Raw genomic sequence first — 16,551 nt, 5'->3', positions numbered from 1 at the left:
TAATAATGTAACAGAGTATCAATGTGATGAAGTTCCGACATTTCCCATCTCCTGACACTGTTAAACTGACTGGTCTATTGTTGCAACGAACATTGATAGGCTTTTCTGATGGGTTCATCCATAGCTTGACATTATTACAGCGAACACTGACAGATTTGTCTGATGGGTCCGTCCATTGTCCAAGGCTTTAAACTGTTCGCATTTAAATGGTCTTGCCCTACCAATAACAATACCCCTCTGGAAAAGCACATAGCGCATTCACTCCTTGCAGTTCCTTATTATTCGTGGTTCTCTACATGAATCAATACATACAAGTTTCACTGAATTATCTGTTCTGCTCCACCAGCAGCCTGCACATGGAGCTGAGCATGTTTATTTGTTGAATAATGTAATTGTACACTATGCGATGTTTGTTTTAACTAAACTTATGCATTGGCAATGAAGCGTTGTCTATCACACATTGTGGCACAGCCTATCGTGTTACGTATGTATACAGTGACCTACTTGCCAGCGCAGTACGACCTAACGACTACACCAGCTGGTACCAGACCACACGCAGCGTCATGGCTCTCACAGGTAGGTACCTTTCCTTTTCCGCGATGGCTCCCATTCGTAGAAAGAGGGTGTTGTGGTCATTGCTCTTTAGGAGACTATATAACTGATCCTTTGTCCGAGGTACTATCGTGCGTTATGTAACAGAGATATTTATTACTGAAAGTGCCAACCCTCTCATACAGCCATAAGTAAGTTCAAAATGGATGACAATACTGTTACTTAATGCCAGCTAATTAATGACCGCTTGTGTTGAATATTGAGTCTCTCGTGCAGACTGTGTGTATGAAAGTGTATTAAGCTACATTTTTCAGATCGGACAACGCTTAGATCGCTTTTTGACCGTCCTTGGACTTTGTATGAAGTTGTAGACTTGTGCTATGTTTAAACATAAGTGCTACCATAACTGATCACATTCAAACATCTTTTAACATGTATCAACAATTATTCCGTGTTTGCCCTTCACATAAGCCAAGCTGCAATGCTTTAAGCTTGGATTTCCTTTCCATCTTTTGGTGGGAAGTCTGGGTTGTGTTCAGTACGAAATACAAAAGACTAAATGACACTTTAAACGGATGCAAAGCAAACAACAAAGCAACAGTTACTTTTTTCCAAGATGGAATGGTGTGAGAACTTCGCGAATACTAGCAGATAGGACATCTCCATCACCAACGTCACATGCTTCTACTGACAATGGAAAGCTGTTCCACCACTTGGGGCAGGGAGGACAGGGGGTTCATGAGAATGTACTTAATGATCATTGACGTTTGATCGATGTTTTGTTTATTTTCCCCTTTCCGTAAGTCCACTCCTGAGTGACTGTCACGAGGTGATAAGGTTACCTGTAATCAGGAGACCTTCATTCAGCGAGGTGAAACACTCCGTCTGCAGGTCCTGTAACTGATCCAAACCGTGGGTATCCATTCGGGGACACCACACTGCAGAGACAGAGTGCCAGTCGGCTGTGGTAGACAGGGTAGCCATACGGGGATTCACTATAGTCTGTTGCAGTAAACAAGATTTATACTCTGTTCATCTATTCATGTGCATGTAATAACATCCATGACATTCTATCCACATACAGAATGTATTCTCATAATTTACTCATAAATGTGCCTTTATTAACAAGCACATTTACATTTAAACCTCAACCAAATGTGACACAAGTCAAGTCCCTTTTCCCCATTTTCAATTTTTGTGTGGAGATTCAGGTACTTTCTTCTTGGTGCCAGTCTACCACCAGACTGAATCTTATGGGCCTAATTTTTTTAAGCTCTCTCAGCGCTAAGGCAGTCGTAAGTGCCATACATTAACATTAACTTACGACTGTCGCAGTGCTGGAACAGTCGTGGCTCAGTGTAAATGTATGACACTTACGATTGTCTTTGCGTTAACAGAGTTTTGAAAATCGAGGCCCTGGAGAAGAACAATAGGGGACTGTTTCTTTTTGATCATATTCACGAACTTGTATATGTTTGGATGGTTGGTACCTAAGTTGTTTAGCTTCGACTGCCAACCTTCCTGGGTGATTGGTGCTGGAACTATTTGTATGCAAGTGGTGCCAAATATTGCGTCCATCCACTTCGACATACTGTTCGGTTACGTAGTCAGTGAATTTCACAATCCTAGCATCTTCGAAGTCATGCAAGGACATTCAGCCAGACGTCGTCTATGTCACGTGGATGGAGGAAAGGCTGGGCATAGGCATGGCGGATGAGTCTATTTACACTGGAATCATTGTTGAAGAGTGTCTGGAGACCACATTGATGAGTTTTTCTCCGGAATCGTCCGACAGTACTGCACATGCATGCTTACAGTTGGCAACTGGCAGCATTGTGGGCAGTTTGTTCAATGTCTGTGAAGATGGTCATTGGTGCCAAAGGAATGTTGTTATCGGCAGCTTTTTAACAATCTGGAAAATGTAGCCAGGCACTTATCTAGAAGAAGGTCATGAACTAGAGGAGACATCTTATCTTCAACAGCAGCATGGATGGTATGCAGTTGTTGATAGATTTCTGGGCACATGGTACCATCGCTCAAGTAGTAGAGGTCTCAGGTTGTCAGTGGTTGGAAATATGAGCATCTTTTCGTCCTTGCCCCGTTCCTCGAGGCTATCGCAGCGCTACGACTATCGTAAGTCAATGTTAAAGTAAGGGAGTTAAAATCATCTTGATTAGCGCTACGACAGTCGTAAGTCTATGTTAAAGTAAGGGAGTTACAATCATCTTAGCGCTACGACAATCGTAAGTCTATGTTAAAGTAAGGGAGTTACAATCATCTTAGCGCTACGACAATCGTAAGTCTATGTTAAAGTAAGGGAGTTACAATCATCTTAGCGCTACGACAATCGTAAGTCTATGTTAAAGTATGGGAGATACGACTGTCGTAGCGCTACGATCGCTCGCTTTGAGGAAAAGGACCCTGGTGAAGTAGGAATTCGCCTCCAGAAAAGGTTTGAATGTAGACTGGAGGAAGCTATACGTCAGAGGAGGTGATGGGTAGTTCGTATTTTTGACATTGAAGGGTACAAAGTGGCCTGTACACCGTAGTAGGTTGGCACATCTTTGATCACATCATCTTCTTCATTGGTAGCTCGAAAAAGAACAATATATATGTATATAGTACAACAAATATATGCACACTCATATACACAAATAGTGATGTAATTTGGGTTTTCTTTATGAATTATGCAAGTGTGACTAATCAAGTATCACATTATTTTGTACATTCGGCTTACCCATCAATTCTTCTTGGTATATTGTTGGCTTACTCTCATTTCGAGCTTTACATTTCAGGTTGAATAAGAATTCCTTGGCATGCTGATCACGCCATGATCCAAACCTCGGGTATCCATTCCTTGACGTGCTTATCACGCCATGATCCAATCCCTGGCATGCTGATCATGCCATGATCCATTCCTTGACATGCTGATCACGCCATGATCCAAACCTCGGGTATCCATTCCTTGACATGCTGATCACGCCATGATCCAATCCCTGGCATGCTGATGACGCCATGATCCAATGATTGGCGTGCTGATCACGCCATGATCCATTCCTTGACTTGCTGATGACGCCATGATCCAATCCGTTGCGTGCTGATCACTCAAAGATCCAATGCTTGGCGTGCTGATTGCTCCATGATTCGATCATTGGCGTGCGCCACGATCCATTCCTCGACTTGCTGATCACGCCATCATCAAATCCCTGGCATGCTGATCACGACATGATCCATTACTTGACTTGCTGATCACGCCATGATCTATTCCTTGATTTGCTGATGACGCCATGATCCAATCTCTGGCGTGCTGATTACTCCATGATCCAATCTTTGGCGTGCTGATCACGCCATGATCTAATCCTTGGCGTGCTGATCACACCATGATCCAAACCTCGGGTATCCATCCCTTGACGTCATGGTCCAAACCCGTTATCAAGTACACCGTGCCCATGCCTGTACACCGTTAATCATGAAATGCAGGTCCTCTAGGGTTTTCCCATTCTCTTCCCACAGAGGTTACTCCTGTCATATCTTCCTACGTAACCTAGCTCTGTTCTAATACGGCCATATTTCCCGCACATCGAGAAATCCCCTTGCGGCAAAATCTCGCAGCAGGAATTATCTCCCTTGTTACTATCCAATCAGAACACGCGTTAAATAGACTTAGCTTCAATGTGGCGGCCCCCATAGAGTTGGTTCATCAACGTGCGAAGGAACGATTCGGTATTTCATGTTTAACTGAAAATCAGAAACTGGCAATAGAGAGTGCGGGGATCAATCGCCATGATATGTTTGTAGAAACAAAAACTGGTAGTGGCAAGTTTTCCCGATGCATTCGGAAATTACCGATCTTGCGAATGATCACTCTTGAAACAATGTCTCTGATTGCACAACTAAATCTGTACGCCTCCAATCGCGAGTCCTGAACACTTACACCATGAAAGGGTCGTATTAGAACAGAGGTAACGTTGGAAGATATGACAGGAGTAACCTCTGTGGGAAGAGAATGGGGTTTTCCCTCCCCTTTCCACTTTCTATGTAAACGTACTTGATGAATTATTCATAGCAGACGCATTAAGTAGTGTGTTGGCTTGTTTACCACTCCAGTCATTGAACAACGATCTGTGTATTATACTTTACACGTGGGTACAGTGTAATTGGTGATATCATATCATATCATATCTTTCCTTTCAGATTTTAACTACACATCGCCCTTTGAGGCTACTGACGAGATGAAAAGAGGATTTGATGAGAAGGGGCATGTTATAATCCGGTATGTGTTATAATCCTATACTGTCATCTCTAGAACCTTTGAAGCAGTATCTTCTGCTATCTTCTGTAGGACCTAGGCAGTATCCTATACTGTCTTCTGTAGGGTTTATCATGCACTTTCTACTGTGACACCTTCTAGGCAGTACCTCACATATCTTCTAAAGCTAAACTCACTCACTCACTCACTCAAGGCACTATATAATATGCTGGCTCTTATGGGACCTGCTTGACAGTATTCGGCATTATCATACAGTGACATCTGGGCAATACATGGTACTGGCATCTGGTGTCCCATGAAACTAACTCGGTTCTTAGTGTTAAATGTATTGTGTGAAAGTACCAGAGAATGTGTCTTCTCAGACCTGTTACCTTTCTGTCATCCTTAGCAGGTATGTCAGTCGTCGCTGATTTGTAGGGGACCTTACAAATTCATTAAGTGTCTAGGGATTCCGTTATTAGTAAGTAAATGCAAGAAATAATTTTGACATTGCAGTGAGAACCTGTAGTGTTTGTGTTGAATGCACTGTTTGCTTTGTTTCAGTGGCTTGTTGGAGCCCGACGAGCTGCTGAAGGTGACCCGTGCCTTCGAGGAGAGTGAATACATCAAGTCTAATGCATATTCGGTGAGGAGCGGAATAGATTCAGTTAACAACATGCTGTAGTAATAGAACTCACTGCTTCTTAATTTCAATGAACACAAGACTATGCTGCAAGAATACAATCCGTGAAGATCCGGGTTAGAATTGAACTTCAGTAACCCACGCTAATTGTAAGCGGCGATTAACGGGATCGGGATCACATTAACGGGACTGGGTTGACTCATGTCATCGGTTCCCAAATCGATCGTTGGATTGTCTGGTCACGACTTTACAGACAGCCGCCATATTGCTGGAATATTCCTGAATGTGGTGTAAAACTAAAATCAATCACTCATCACAATCAAAAGAATAGAACCCACTGCTTCAGTTTCAAGTTTTATTGCAACGTAACTAAAATATTAAATATACTGGATGTTTCTTCTTATACGCTATAAGACTCTAAAAAATTATGTTTCCAGAAGCGATTCGAAGTTAATATTGTAGAAAATGGCAAACGTATATTAGCCAGACAGCTGTTATATTGGACAGCACGTTACATACATACATGCATACACACACACACACACACACACACACACACACACACACACACACACACACACACACACACACACACACACACGCACGCACGCACGCACGCACACACACACACACACATACTTGCAAAGCATGCACGCACGATGTGCCTTGGATTTGTTTTATGTGGACATAAAGTGAATGTTTGTCAGTACGTCTTTCAGACAAGTGACGGCACCGGAAGGAAGACTCGTGTAGCATGCTGGAAACAACCAGGTGATGACGTCACAGGTCTTGTCACGCGCTGTGAAAGGGTTGTAAGGACTTGTGAAAAGGTATATCCAATAATACTGGGTACTGAATAAAACTATTCTGGTTCAGTGAACGCTTGTTAACCTACACACATGAATGGCTATGTTCTGTCGGTAATCTCTCATACTCTCAGGAAAAGGAACAAACCTAAATTGGTTCAGAAATCACATTTAAGTTGTAATTTTAATGCTACATGCGATTGGAGAAGTCCTTCCAGTAAGTAGTTTGATAAGAAAGACGTTTACCCCAGCAACAATTTGATCTCTCGTGCCTCCACGGTTCTGACTGTTAGTTGTTTAAGGGTCAGGGTTGGTAATCTCAAGCCTTTGTTCCTGGATCCATAGGGTAGGTAATCACAAGCCTTTGTTCCTGGATCCATAGGGTAAGTAATCACAAGCCTTTGTTCCTGGATCTATCAGGTAATCACAAACCAACGTATCTTTAGGGACTCCTTACATTGTAATGTGTTTGTTGTGTTGGCAGCTGCTGGGGGGCGAGGTGTACCACTACCACTCCAAGATTAACATGAAGGAAGCGATGACGGGAGGACAGTTTGTATGGCACCAGGACTACGGGTAACGGAGACTGATGCTTAGTCCCTGAATATATATAACTTTGATAGTAACAGGCACATCCATTCACACTAGAAAGGAGCCCCTGGGACACCAGTCAGAACCACGATTTGCTTTATTTAGGGCTTTAGCACCGCAGAGAAAGAGTAAGGCTGTAGGGAAAATAATGTGCTTCAGGGACACTGAGACAGACTACAGCAGATAACGGCGGTAAATCATATACACCCGATGAAGGAGCAAGCACACGCCCCGAAATGTTGTGTTTTCCACATTAGAGAAGTTGACATCCATAAATCTGGCTTTTTTATCATATACACTGTTTGTGTTTAAGCAGATTTTGAAAACAAGTCACATAGTTTGTGTGGGACAATGGGCGATCTATGTCAACAGATAGGATGGTAGTAAACCGTGTATGATGTTACTCAGGTTACCCTTTGACGTTAATGCTACTACAGTTGTGTAATCAAATCTATCGTCGAGACTCAGGTTACATTAGGCTTTGACCTGGAAGCAACTCGGTTAAAATATGTATCTTTAACATAGATAAGCCGGGACCTGGTGAGTCTGCACTTGTAGGGAAGTGACTTATCATTTTACGGAAACAGGATAGAGGTTTGATACTCATCTCCGCCGGCCGTTGCCATTATTTCAGGCTAAACATTACGCTCTTCCACTCACTGACGCAGATGTATCAAACATATGATCTCCCGTTGGCTCAATATAGATGCAACCCTCCACGTGCGTTTGTAGATGGTTTGCCAGGGGAGTGTTGCCAAAAGCAGTAGTGGTATACTCACTGAAAAACCTACAAATCCATCCACCCATCCATCCATCCTGCCATTTATACAATTGTTCGAGAACACGAGTGTCCACAGCTAATGACAGCCTTGTCTACTGCCCAGGTACTGGTACCAAAACGGGATCCTGTTCCCTGACATGGTCAGTGTCTTCATCGCTCTGGATGAAAGTGTTAAGGAAAACGGCTGTCTGCAGGTACGTGAGACAGTGAGTGTTCTGTATGTCGGCAATGTTCTGTGTGTCGGCGGTCTGTAAATAATCGAGTCTGCACCAGACAATCCAGTGATCAACAGCATGAGCATCGGGCAATTGGGAGCCGATGACATGCGTCAACGAAGTCAGCGAGTGTGACCACCCAATCCCGTTAGTCGCGTCTTACGAACATCTGTACACTGGGTAGCAGAGTGACACTGTACCGGGGTAGCAGGGTGGCACTGTACCAGGGTAGTAGGCTTTTGTCAAGATAGGAGGGACTGTATCAAGTACGTTGGTGTGTTACAGATAGGTATTGTCAGTTAGGAGAAGGCGCCGTCTACAAGTATCACGAAATAAATTTTTCTTCGCATGGATGAAAAAGGTGGCAGTCTCCTTGTTTCCGTGCAAGAGCGACATTGCCATTAGGACATGTGATGAGGTGTTCTAACGGCGCCACATGTTGCCTTGTGTTCCGGCATCAGTCGCAACACTTGACCATTAGTCAGCCGAACACTGACCATGGTGTAATGAGAGTTAAAGTTGGGCTAATCACGTTCTGTTGAAACTTTCTGCCTCCGTGTTGACCTAAACGTGTTATGTGGAAACGTGCAGCCCAGTCACTGTGTGTTTGTTTCAGATACTTGAGGGCTCACACAAATGTGGCCGTATCGATCATGGGAGAGTCGCGGGGCAGACGGGGGCGGACATGGCAAGGGTGGAGCAAATTAAAGGCGCACTTCCCCTGAAATACGTCGAGCTGCAGCCAGGTGAGCTTTGGCATGCCATCTGGAACAGTAGTATTGTATAGAATGGATAGTCTTTGGTTACATTAAGTATATATTCTATTACTGAATGAGTGACTAATTGTGATCAGTTAATGTCATTAACCCACTATACGGTTAAAGAGCCGGTTGCTACCAGCTAATTGTGATTGCAACCATCGTGGTTCGGGGAATAGGGATATGCGCATACAATATATGAAGTGATTTGTTCACTGACGTTGAAACTTCAACAGAGTGAGGGATGAATTTTGTTTGAGGGCCGTTGCAAGTCCATATAAACTCACACAAAGTTAAAAAGTAAATACACAGTCGTGGCGACCTCTGGCAAATACATGATATCAGACGGTCGTGATTCTAAACAATAACTTTGATTTTGAATTTTTGAAACATGTTTGTAAAGTGAGATAGATGAGACATCAATATTATTATCGGAGTGTCAAATACGTGCGATTGTGATATGTGTCATAGGATGTGGTAGAGTTGATCTTTGCACAAACAAATCCGGAACCTTAAAGATTCTCAGAATGTCATTCCGTCCCACCATTTGGTGTTTGTAGGGGACGCAGTGTTCTTCCACTGCAACGTCCTGCACACAAGCAGCCCCAACGTGAGTGACAGACGCCGCTGGGTGTTCATCTCCTGCTACAACAGGGTCTCCAACAAAGCAGTTACTCAGCACCATTTCCCTTCGTGTGGAAAACTGGATATTGTAAGTAGCTTGCTGTGACAGTCGCCTAGTTAACCAACAACACTCTTGACCAAAGACACGTGGGTGCTCCAGGTGAAGAACCCTCTACTCTTAGTCTCGAGGGCTGAACTGGTGATTACAGTCCCCATATTGTTCAGAGTACATCGACATTGTGTGATTGGTGTGTGACTGGCCACAGATAGTGAAACTGTCGTTGACAGGTATACTTGTATGTCTGTGTTGTCCAGGAGTGTGACTGGCCACAGATAGTGAAAATGTAGCTGATACCTGTGTTTCTGTGTTGAGCAGGTATGTGACTTGCCACAGATAGTAAACATGTAGCTGATACCTGTGTTTCTGTATTATGCAGGTATGTGACTTGCCACAGATAGTAAAAATGTAGCTGATACCTGTGTTTCTGTGTTGTGCAGGTATGTGACTTGCCACAGATAGTGAAAATGTAACTGATACCTGTGTTTCTGTGTTGTGCAGGTATGTGACTCAGCCATCAGGAACTGCACTAACCTCACAGACATGTCTGCTAAAGACTTCCTGGACCCCAAGGACAACGCCCTGATTTCAGCTGCGCGATAGAATTGGATCTGGCAGTCCTACTCCCGCGTTCATGTTGGACCTGGGACAAACTCTGTACCAACAGTTCCTGCAACACTGGAAATCGAAGTTACAGTTGAAAGTTGCTCTTATCAAATTGTCTACATCAAATGCTTTATTCTTACGAATTCAATATAATTCTTACAAATTATTAAAATATTACATTAGCATTGGTTTGTCGTTGATATGGCTTTTCAACTACTTTATTCATCTCTCATGAGAGCTTTCAATGGAGATGCCGACAGATGCTGCGTACCAAAAACTTGTGATACTTAACGTCGGCTTCTTAATAACTGGTCCATGCTACCTTAGTGATAATGTCCCCTAAATAGTCCCCCGATTCACAGACAAAATAGCTACTTACGGGTATCTTGGAGAAGGGGTCTGGGTGAACGTCGGAGGTTTCACACACAGGCTCTCTTGTCTTTGCGACGATTACTTTTAAAAAAAAATACACGTGTATACACACACACACACACACACACACACACACGTGTGTGTGTGTGTGTGTGTGTGTGTGTGTGTGTGATGACCCCGACTCGAAAAGCTTATCATGATAAAGCCGGACACGTCAGTGTTTATAGGATTTGGAGTTTATATGATCTAGTGTTTATAGCATTTGGCGTTTATGGGATTTTGTGTTTATAGGATCTAGTGTTTATAGGATTTTGGGTTTAGGATGTGATATATATAGGATTTGGTGTTTATGTGATTTGGTGTTTATAGGATCTAGTGTTTATAGGATTTTGGGTTTAGGATGTGATGTTTATAGGATTTGGTGTTCATAGGATTGAGTATTTGTTTTTCAGGGGGGTTTTCAGGGCTTTCTGTGAAGCATTGAACCCAGATTACTGTGTACCTTGACAATTCAGAACTACCCCATGACGTGGCATGAAGAGTGCAAGGAGAACATAATATCAGTACTCAAAACTTGCCTTTGCCCTATTTACGGCATGTGGATTGCTGTAGCTACTCACACCTGGGTGTCATTGCCCTCTATATGCCATATGTGAATGAATAAGGGTTTGCATCAGTATTTCTAATTTCAAGAACTTGGGTTATTGACTCGTTGTTTCGTGATAAAGTTATGTCACTTTTGACGGCAGTTTCTAAAAGCCAAAATGAAAGAAATTGGTAAAATATGACGTGTATCAATAATGAGCTCTTGCATTAATTTCATTAAACAAACAATTTGATACAATTAGTCATCACTGTTGTTTTCTACATAGATGATCAGCTGTTTTTATCCTTCGCATTTCAGAGTTACATATTCAACAATCAACATATATACATGCATTCCAAATAACATTCACTCTTGGATGCTTATCTAAACCGTTCACACTATATAACATTCATATTCACATTCACACAATTCATACTATTTCGGAAGAAGAAATGCTGTTAGTGTTAGTCTGTATCTGCTTAATCTTCAGTTTAAAACCAAAATGTATTCACTGTAACAAGTAAAAAAAACAACAACATCAATCCTGATTTAATATTTAACCATGATCAAGGTTGACTATTTGACGTATCGCCTTTAATCCGTTTGCAGCAAAAACGTACCGATGAATTTCACTTTAAACAAAAAGTAAACGGTACAAATTGAAATTAACATTGCGAATTCTCATAATTTTACCTTGCCAATTGTACACTATATTTCACAATTTTATTCACCTCAAGACAGAGTGGTTTATGAATGATTATAGTTTCAGATCGCTGTTATGCGTCTGTTTTACACGGGGGTATGAATATTAAATGAAACACCGAAAACAAGTAGAGCTGGTCGATGCTAACACTCATCACGTACTGTGCGTGTATTTGTATCACTGCTCTAAGTACGGTGCTTCCCCCTTGCAATGCAAATCAATAACCGTGATCTGAAACTATGATCTGATCTATAAAATTCTGAGATTTAAATGTCAGTTACACTTACGCTGCCTGCACATGCTTTTTGCAATAGTAAAGAGGCGATAGATGCTTTCATTGACACTAAATATCAATTGTTCATTCAAAAACGTTTAGATTCACGTATACTTGTTGCATTGTTCGTAGATTGGAAGGTGGAACAGCCACGTGAATGCTTGAATGTTGGTTTTAAATAAGCATCCACACTGTCTGACCCCTCGAGTACTCGTGTCCCAAATTTTCGACTCCTGAGAGCTCTAACCTTAATTTAACGTTAACCTTAGTCAGAAAAAAAAAATAAAAAAAGAAATCCAGCCGACTCCTTCGCTTGGATGAAATCGGCTGGTCTTAAAATGTGATTCTTAACGAAAATATTGACATGCCGACATTCAAATGAATTTAGAGAGACTGTGCAACACCTTGTCGATGGATGCCCTTCGTTGTCACAAACAACATATCTAGAAAAACAACAATATGGTGACATGACTCGTTGTTTCTACAGTCGTCATCACCATACCTGCGGCCTTGAATATATCCATGGAGTCAGGGAAAATGGTGATTTAAAGTTTCTTTGTAATAGCCCATTAACTGCCTCATGAGAATTTCGGTCAACAACCCTAAGCAAATGATGTTTCTGTCCCTTTTGACAGCAATGTGATTAGCAGGAATCCGGATAAGCATGATAAATATACGGTCTTCGCCTTTGAAATACATCTCATGCCATGCCTCCCAAATACACTGACATCGGGATCCCCATTGTTCTCGGTGCCCTTGGTTTGGTTCCCCCTGACCTTTTGGCGCAGACGAGCAGAGTGCCCGGGTTCTCCATCGGGATCAGAGCCCTCCTGACACTCAGGATAATGCAGAATGCAGCAGTGTTTTGGAGCTTTCATAGTCTCCGGAAAGTTCTTCGTGGGATCGTCTAGGCAGCTTTCCTTTGACAGAAGTACCATTCGCTGTCTGGGCTGCGTGTAGAAGGAGCGAGGGGGATGAGCTGATGATGGGCCTTACCAGCCTGACTGTGCCAGGATCACCCGAACCCTCTCTGCTGCATTTTCACCTCAATCTCTAAAACATAATGATTATTCTTGTAATCGGCGAAATGTCCGATCATATTGTTTAAACAGCGCTAATAACGACATTATCGCTTACAAATAAAAAGATATAAAAAAATGAACCATTTCTGTCAGTACGAATGGTTTCATCTCTACATCTAAGTTGCTCCCTTACAGATGACAGTGTTTTTCCGCTTTGATAGCACATCCGCGAAACATCTTCAGGTCACCCTCTGAATGTGGCAATCAAAAGAAACAACTAGACTATATCCATTGTGACATGTGTTCAACATTGAGCACCATTCAGTCTGTGTGATCAAGATCAGTCTTTATTTCGGAGCTTAAAAATCACTCACCTCGAGAGCAGTCATGGCCCTTATTGGGGCGATGGCGTAGTCTAGTGGGTAAAACGTTCGCACGTCACGCCGAAGTCCCGAGGTCGATTCCCCACATGGGTACAGTGTGTGCAGCCCATTTCTGGTGTCCTCCGCCGTGATGTTGTTGAAACAATGCAAAAAGAGGCATAAAAACGAACACACTCTCTTTTTCACTCACTCAGTCATGACCCGTGTTACTTGTGAGTTTCCTTAACTTTGTAGGTGTTTTCTTCCTAAATAGACTTACTAATTCCCAGCAAGTGCAGGATGAAAGTAGGATCAAACTATATGTGAAAGCAAACTTTAGGAACACGGGATACACAGTAAAGAAATGCCATGAAGTTCAGTCGTAAAAGACGTGTGTCGGCTATTTAAGGAAACATGGTTAAATAGTTGTCCAACAACTAGATATAAACCACAATGTGATGAATGGATATAGTTTTACGCTGCACTCAGCAATATTCCAGCACTATGGCGGCGGTCTGTCAGTAATCGAGTATGGACCAGACAATCAAGTGATCAGCAGCATGAACATCGATCTGGGCGATTGGGAACCGATGACATGTGTCAACCAGGTCGGCGAGCCTGACCAGCCGATCCCGTTAGTCGCCTCTTAAAAAAAGCATGGTCGCCTTTTATGTCCAGCATGGGTGGCTACTGACGAAACACTCTAACCCGGACCTTCACGGGTACCACTATTGAAGCACAGATTTTAGGCAACGTAGCGTCATTCCAAAACATTGTCTTTCCTGAAATATACAGATTTCAAGATATTGAAAATTGAAAACAATCATATAAAGACTTAATAAGCATATTTCGGAGCTATTTCTTGAAAACTAAAAATCGACATTATCTTCATACATTTTAATTCTTTCGGGGCAAAATGTTATGTAGTATTAAACGCACTTTGTCCAAGTTAACTGCACGATTCTGTACCCGCAGCTATGTGTTTCCATGCATTCATGTGGCCACAATCTGGTCATGTACCAACGAATTCGTGGGCTCTTTTAAGTGCACAAGATTGTGTACAGAGTTCTGACAATACTGAATGAGCCTGCACACAATGTTTACTCCAAGGTTTTCACACCCGGTTGCAGGTGGGCTCGATCCCGCCACCTCAAGCTAGCTTGGTCACTAGCCTGGCGCCATACCCAGCTCACCCACCGTGCCCCCATAATAATGCCCCACCATTACTTTGTAAACTCCGAAACATGACTAATAACTTACAGTAAGAGATGATGTCATTTCTTTTGTTTAGAAATGCTCTTACATTGTTAGACTTCCTATTTCAGATGGCTCTCGGCTGTAAGTTTTCGGTGATTGTGTACATCCGCTTTGACTTCCTACATAGAACAAGAGTCACGTGATATCAAAAGAATAAGTATTAGAAGTTCACAGTCTATATGTAGTTTTCAATACCCTGGGAACGAACATTTGATTTTGATTTAAACATATTTTATTCAGTGAAGACAGGAATTAGGAACAAGTTATCCAACTTAGGTAACCCTCTCCCGAATATTTACGATATGATAGATGATATACAACAACATACCTGTGATAAAGAAAGAGATGTAGTACAGAAATGATAGAGATCTATGTGCAGAGATAGCTATTTACATTTATGAAAATGTACACAGCATTCAAGAAAAACCCTTGCTATTTGAAACGTACTACTGAACTGCTTTAAATATTACATGGTTTTGAGTACATGATAAGTTCTTGCTCCCATTTAACAATAAATTTAAATTTAAAATATCATCACATACATGTAATTTTACCAGGTTAAACACTTTCGCTCTGTGGTTTTGTAGATATAAAATGAAATGTGGTAATGCACCTTCATACCTGATAGATTTACTTACTCAGACTGTTAGTGACTATACAACTTATGATCTTAGAAACTCTGAAGATTTTGTAAGACCATCAGTTAGTGACTCTACAACTTATGATCTTAGAAACTCTGAAAACTTTGTAAGACCATCATATAGACTTAATTTAAACATCCATGTCAGTCTTTTGTCCCATCAACTGCAGTATTATGGCATAACATTCAATTAGAAAAGCGAATGTTATCATCAACAGAGACCCCTAAGTCATATTTGAAAAAAAAATACTATTGACATGGCACCATCATATTTTTACAGGTATACGCAATGGAGATATTATTCATACTCGTTTAAGATATCATGTAAGTGAATTGAATTACGATTTATTTAATGCTGGCATTAAGTCAAATTCAAAGTGTATGTGTGGCTATATCTGTGAACATGTTTATCACGTCATGCTTGAGTGTTTCCTACAAAATGAACGAACATTTCAGTAACGGAGATTACATCCTCTGGCAAATCAAGCAGGGAATTACCATTAACCAAAGCTTGAAAATTTTGATTTTGATTTTCCCATTTCCTGATGAGGGGGCAATAAGTAGCCCAGAAACGTCGCGTTGTAGACATTAAAGAAGTTGTAAATCTATACAGTACCATTTGTTGTCATGTCACTCACCAGCATCTAAATGTCATTCAAGCAACCAAGTCTATACACTGCTGGGATGCTTCAGTACAATCAGGCAAGAACTGCCGGGGATAATTTCAAATACATGGAATGGCATCTGGTGGGCATCCACCCTTCCTAATGTCAGATTCCCATCGTTTTAACACAGACATTTAGGGGATAGGCAGAAGCCAAGTACGTTGATAGATAGATAGATAGATAGATAGATAGATAGATAGATAGATAGATAGATAGATAGATAGATAGATAGATAGATAGATAGATAGATAGATAGATAGATAGATAGGTAGATAGATAGATAGATAGATAGATGTCATTCATTCTCTCACGTTATAAAATATTTTCTGGTTTGCCTTTTTTTTATTATTCCAAACGTAACCACAACCATTTTGAATAAAAATGCACTTAGATTAATCATCCAATTTCGCTTCCCATTTTTACCATCATATACTATCATCGTATTATAACATGTCTTAGGGAATCTGATCAATAAAATAGTATTGGGCTCACTTTAATATCTGTTATTGTAAAGAATGGTTTGTATGACACCTCTGTCAAGTATGGATATTTCTGATCAACCCAGCTCAGTGTTAAGAAGTCAATGAATTCACTCCGACAAATACATGCTGGGTGTCTTATTCAAGCTGGGTGTTTTTACGCGAACTTTTATCAAGTAAATACATATTAGCAGGATTTAGTTCTTTTGTGCGTGTTTGTTTTTTTTCTCTTTTTCTTTTTTGCTTGTTTGTTTGTTTTGATTTGTTTTGTTTTAGAATGGACAGAAGTGAATTCTGAACCAAGCTGA

At 41.4% G+C, this 16,551-nt stretch overlaps 3 protein-coding genes across 3 annotated transcripts in view; all 3 read left to right on the top strand.

Moving 5' to 3' along the window:
* LOC137292233 (anaphase-promoting complex subunit 13-like) overlaps nucleotides 1-16,551 on the top strand; it is a 384,028-nt gene that overhangs the window by 47,596 nt on the left and 319,881 nt on the right. The gene's annotated exons all lie outside the window — the stretch shown is intronic.
* The window catches only part of LOC137292176 (splicing factor U2AF 35 kDa subunit-like), a 285,875-nt gene that overhangs the window by 120,407 nt on the left and 148,917 nt on the right, over nucleotides 1-16,551 (top strand). The gene's annotated exons all lie outside the window — the stretch shown is intronic.
* LOC137279579 (L-proline trans-4-hydroxylase-like) lies at nucleotides 519-11,099 on the top strand. Its single transcript, XM_067811825.1, has 9 exons — nucleotides 519-576; nucleotides 4,747-4,825; nucleotides 5,366-5,447; nucleotides 6,164-6,274; nucleotides 6,735-6,826; nucleotides 7,726-7,816; nucleotides 8,454-8,583; nucleotides 9,156-9,307; nucleotides 9,779-11,099. Exons 1-9 carry the CDS (start codon nucleotides 564-566, stop codon nucleotides 9,878-9,880), a joined length of 852 nt encoding a protein of 283 aa, XP_067667926.1. The 5' UTR covers nucleotides 519-563; the 3' UTR covers nucleotides 9,881-11,099.

The sequence above is a fragment of the Haliotis asinina genome, chromosome 1 (genome assembly GCF_037392515.1).
Source record: "Haliotis asinina isolate JCU_RB_2024 chromosome 1, JCU_Hal_asi_v2, whole genome shotgun sequence".
In the NCBI taxonomy this organism is placed as follows: Eukaryota; Metazoa; Mollusca; class Gastropoda; order Lepetellida; family Haliotidae; genus Haliotis; species Haliotis asinina.
The sequence above is the reverse complement of the archived record's forward strand: the minus strand, read 5'-3'. Positions and strand labels throughout refer to the sequence as shown.